Source organism: Aedes albopictus, chromosome 1 (assembly GCF_035046485.1).
Source record: "Aedes albopictus strain Foshan chromosome 1, AalbF5, whole genome shotgun sequence".
In the NCBI taxonomy this organism is placed as follows: domain Eukaryota; kingdom Metazoa; phylum Arthropoda; class Insecta; order Diptera; family Culicidae; genus Aedes; species Aedes albopictus.
In genome coordinates, this window is record NC_085136.1 from 44,155,212 (window position 1) to 44,160,199 (window position 4,988).

A 4,988-nucleotide genomic window follows, 5' to 3' on the forward strand; every position below is an offset into this window, starting at 1 on the left:
GTGGATCCGGACGTAGTCATTGCCGGAGCGTCATTAAAAGCAGTACTAATCGTGAAGAACGGTCTGTCGAAGGAATTTGGGATGGCGGACATTGGCGAAATCAGGTGCTTTCTAGAGATGCAAGTGGACTACGACCAAGCTGGAGGTGAAATGAGAATAACGCAGCGGCGCTACCTGGAGAACGTTCTGAAGAGATTCAGGATGGAGGACTGCAAACCGTGCTCAACTCCCATTGAAACCCGCTTGAAGCTGCCGAAGGGAAGTGAGCAGAATCGGACCACGCAGCCGTTTAGGGAGCTTGTTGGTTGCTTGTCATACGCGTCACAAACAACAAGGCCGGACTTGGCAGCTGCGGTCAATTTCTACAGCCAGTTCCAGAGTTGCCCCAGCGATGAGCATTGGGAGCAATGTGAACAAGGCATCACCGTTACTGGAAGTCTTCTCGGATGCCGACTGGGCCAACGACTCCACCGACAGACGTTCCGTAAGTGGAGGTGTATTGAAGGTGTTCTGTTGCACAGTTAGCTGGCTGACGAAGAAACAACAACGCTCCTTCGTCGACTGAGGCGGAACTGTTCGCACTTTGTACCGTGACCTGTCATGAGATGTGGCTATGCCGTTTACTGTTCGATTTGGGATACAGAAGGAACCGATCTGCGTTTACGAAGATAACCAATCCGCTATGAGGATCGCCGAGGAGCCGAGAGATTTCGGACGTGTCAAGCACGTTGACGTTATGTTCCACTTCCTGCGGGACTTGATAAGGGATGGCATCGTCGTTCTCAAGTATCTTCCAACTGCCGACCAGCCGGCGGATATGATGACAAAAGGCTTACCAGAAGCAGCGTTCCGTCGTCATTGTTTCGGCATAGGACTGGTGAACTGCAGTGGCTGAGCAGGGGTGTTGAGTGACCAGCCCCTTGTACTTCTTCTTCTTCTTTATGGCTCGACGTTCGCATTGGAACTTGGCCTGCCTCTCTTCAACTTAGTGTTCTTAGAGCACTTCCACAGTTATTAATTGAAGGGCTTTCTTTGCCTGCCATTGCATGAATTTGTACCCAAGTAACACACTTGTCACCGAAGAGTCACGGCGGCGCAGGTTTATGTTGCGCAAAAGTCACTGTGACTTACTTCTAGCAAGTAAGTGTTTATTTGTTAGAAGTAAGTCACAGTGACTTCTGCGCAACAAAAACCTGCGCCGCCGTGACTCTTCGGTGACAAGTGTGTTACTTGGGTATATTGTGTGGCAAGTACAATGATACACTATGCCCAGGGAGTCGAGAAAAGTTTTCCGACTGGAACGGGAATCGAACCCGCCGTCTCCGGATTGACGATCCATAGCCTTAACCACTAGGCTAACTGGAGACCCTGTACTCACCATGCTTAACAACCCTGTGAGCTGTGTTGCCCCTACCTTGCGGTGACACCACTGCCGAGAGAAAGTAATGTCAACAATACTTCCGTTTTTCATTGCATGTATTTCTTCTCTTGAATAAACACGTTTTCCTTTTGTTAAGAGTAACTTTTGTCGGTCTTGTCGGGTTTCCTTGTTGGGCCATCCGAATACCACTTCAGTTCGCTCTTGTCAGGGCCTTTGCATGTCCAATGACATATGTACTAGTTCCAGACACCTGAAACAAATTTCCGGTGGCTCGTAGAACGTCAGATGACATACGCACCAGCCTACCTTAATCCTCCCTACTATAACGGACTTTTTTACGTCCGCCACAGATAATTGAACTAAGGATACCCGCCCAGCCAACACGAAGTCACATATGATGTAGAATAGGATGCTAAAGTGGAGGACATATGCGTACATGCTTCCATTTATCTGCGTGTATAGAGTGCGCATATTGCCTCCACTTTTGCATCCTATTCAACATCATATGCGATCGTATGTTGGCTGGGCTTGACCCTGTATACACCTCACACTGTGCCATGACGAGCTCTTCCACTTCAGTGACCTTGTCTAGGTTCTTCTCATACAGAGCCGCCTCTGCCGTAAGACCCCTTCGCCAAGAACCTCCTCCGCCAGTCTTTTGTAGGCGGCGCCCTTGCATTCCTTGTCTCGCTTGAGCTTAAGGATCATTTCACCGGTACGAGTAGGTCTAATACTGTGCACGACGGCTTCGCATCGCCTTCAAGACGTCCGACTACTTTGACTGTTTGGTCTTGATGACGCCTTTCTCGCGCTTGGTACCTACTCTTTTACGCCTTGGTTTGACGTCCCTAACTTCCTCGACCTGCGGCTTAACCTTCTTCTTCTTCTTCTGCTCGACCTTCGTCCAAGGGGGATTCTCCCCTTGGATCGCCCTACTCTGTGGTTGCTGAGGGCCTAACAACGGTCGCAACCCCTTGTTTCCATCCTTCCGAGACGGACCAGCCTTTTCAGGCCCACCCTTCTTAGCTTTCCGGCACACCTGGCTGGAGTCCGACTTGCCGGAATTACTGCCGACCTTCGGGGTTAGCATGCTTCTGGCCTTGCTCCGTCCAGTATCTCCACCGACTGGCTTGCTGGGGAGTGGATCGGAGCTTCCACGCAGGAGCTGCATGCGAAGCTTCCCGTTCCAACTTCCTCGCTTCTCTTCAACGGAGACCTCACCAACCCACTTCTTGCGAATGAGTTAGCCTCGCCACTACCACTACCTCCTGTTGTTTGTTTTTTATTTAATTTCATGTTTAAATCCCACGAGTGGTTCGTCAGGCTCCGCTCGCTAATCGCTGCTGCCCCATCAACTATTGGTGTAAATACTCTCTGTATAGATTAGACTAGATACACGATTCTCAATTCAGTTTTTCCGCAAATAATGCGGAAATAGATAGATATTTTCCGCTATTTTGACCGTTACTGTTCAATGTTTACATTTCGAATGAACACACCGGCATAGTCGTAAGTATGTAGTGGTAAAACGTTCAATGTAGAGAGATTCCAACCTCATTCATGCCGTTCAAATACCTGCATGTCATTCAGTTTGCTTTGCACAACAGCATCTACCTATTCTCGGTTTCAAGTTTCTTGCAAAGATAAGAAGATCCCAACCGGCTTAAGAATCATTTGCATTGGAGTTGATAACTGTATCGATTGATAACTTCGCGTCTGCCATCGACTTGCCAGTGAATTGAACAGGAACTGTTCAATCAGTGTTTCTACAATGTCTGGTAGGATAGCATCATTCTCTTTAGTAGTTCACATTGCATTAAGTTTCCTAATCCTTCATTCTACGATAATCGCATTTCCGGTCGAAGATCAACCGGAAAATCGTGCCCGCTATGACCACTACCGGCTCTACCGAGTTCAACTGGAGACAGACCAACACGTGCAGGTCTTCCAAGACCTGGAGGCCAAGAGCGATAGCTGCACCTTCTACGGTCATGCTCGACAACCGGGCCAACAGCTGACGATAATGGTCGCAGCGAATAAAGTTGCTGATTTTGAAGATTTACTAGTTCGGTTTCTGGTTAAAGGGCGGGTGCTGGTAAGTGTGAGAAGTTTCCTATTAGAATTGGACATCTTAGACAGTTTGGAATCTTGTAGGAATACAATGTACAAAGCAGAATCGATGCCGAGGCTAAGAATGTCAAACCGGCAACCGTTGCGGCATCCGAGTTCGATTGGAACCACTATTTCCACCTGGAGACGATCTACGCGTGGATGGACGAGCTTGCAAGCAAACACTTCTTCATAACCGTTATCTCGTTGGGAGATTCCTATGAAGGTCGTCCGATCAAAGGCGTCAAACTTTCCCGCCAATCCGGCAATAAAGCCATTTTTGTTGAGGGAGGAATCCACGCTCGGGAGTGGATCTCTCCAGCCACTGCCACCTTTATTCTGAACCAGCTCATCACCTCGACGGATCCCAGAATCGTCGAACTGTCCACCAACTACGACTGGTTCTTCTTCCCGACGGTCAATCCGGATGGGTACAAATTCTCGTTCGAAAGCGATCGTCTGTGGCGCAAGAACCGTAAGCCTTACGGCATCTGTCGTGGTGTAGATCTTAACCGGAACTTCGCCAGCAATTGGGGCGGTATCGGTTCCAGTGATGATCCCTGCAGTTATGACTTCTCCGGGTCCGGAGCCTGCTCGGAACCGGAAGCTCGTGCATTGGGTGACTTCATCCGAAACAATGCGGAAAAAGAGCGCATCCGGACGTACATTGCGTTGCACTCGTACTCGCAGCTGTTGATGTTCCCTTTCGGTCATACACCGGAGAAGGTCGCCAACTACGAGCACTTGCAGACGATTACGGATAAGGCCATTGCGGCGTTGACGGCCGTCCATGGGACTCCGTTTCAAGGTGGAAGTAAACACGAGACGATTTATCCGTCGAGTGGGGGAAGCATCGATTGGGCCTACCAGGAGGCGAAGATTCCGGTATCGCTGACGTTCGAACTGCGAGGACCACCGGACTCGACGGATATGTTTATTCTGCCGGCGGGACAGATTACGCCGGTCGGTGAGGAGACTATGGCTGCGTTCGTCGCCATTGTGGAAGAAGCCAAACGTCTGGGGTACTACGATTGATGGCGTGCTTGGAAGGATGTTATTGTGGATTTAGCACCAAATTGGTGTCGGGAGTAACTTCATTGACTTTCGCTGCCTTTCCTATGCGTTAAACATAACGTCGGAAGTAGTGCGCTGTATAGTAAATCTGATGCTCTATACAGCGCACTACTTCCGACGTTATGTTTAACGCATAGGAAAGGCAGCGGAAGTCAATGAAGTTATTTCCGACACCAATTTAGTGCTAAATGCATAGTATTTGAATTAATAAATGTTCTCAGTTAAAGATTACTGTGGTACCTTGTGGTATGCACATAATAAATTATTGTATTACTCTATGACGTTTAGCGTGTATGTTTACATTGAGTATCTGTCCTATGTGGTGATGTTGTTATTGTTGTCTGGAGTGTGAATGATTGTATGTAATATTGAAGTATCGGTAATAAAGTGTATACAAATAATGAATACAGTTGTTGAATAATCA

General features: G+C 48.4%; 1 protein-coding gene across 2 annotated transcripts; it reads left to right on the forward strand.

Annotated features, from left to right (window-relative positions):
• The first annotated feature begins 2,971 nt into the window (after positions 1–2,971).
• Positions 2,972–4,591, forward strand: LOC109402667 (zinc carboxypeptidase). 2 transcript variants are annotated; one of them, XM_019675367.3, is made up of 3 exons: positions 2,972–3,159; positions 3,247–3,476; positions 3,536–4,591. In XM_019675367.3, exons 1-3 carry the CDS (start codon positions 3,153–3,155, stop codon positions 4,523–4,525), a joined length of 1,227 nt encoding a protein of 408 aa, XP_019530912.2. In that variant the 5' UTR covers positions 2,972–3,152; the 3' UTR covers positions 4,526–4,591. The 2 variants fall into 2 exon arrangements, with proteins under 2 accessions (XP_019530912.2, XP_019530911.2); XM_019675366.3 differs by having other exon boundaries at positions 2,972–3,476.
• The last annotated feature ends 397 nt before the right edge of the window (positions 4,592–4,988 follow it).

What these genes read in the sequence shown, in the direction of transcription:
- LOC109402667 (XM_019675366.3), top strand. Translation starts at nt 3,153, where the DNA reads ATGTCTGGTAGGATAGCATCATTCTCTTTAGTAGTTCACATTGCATTA. An exon ending in TGGTTAAAGGGCGGGTGCTG is followed by an intron (nt 3,477 to 3,535) that starts GTAAGTGTGAGA and finishes GGAATCTTGTAG; the next exon opens with GAATACAATGTACAAAGCAG.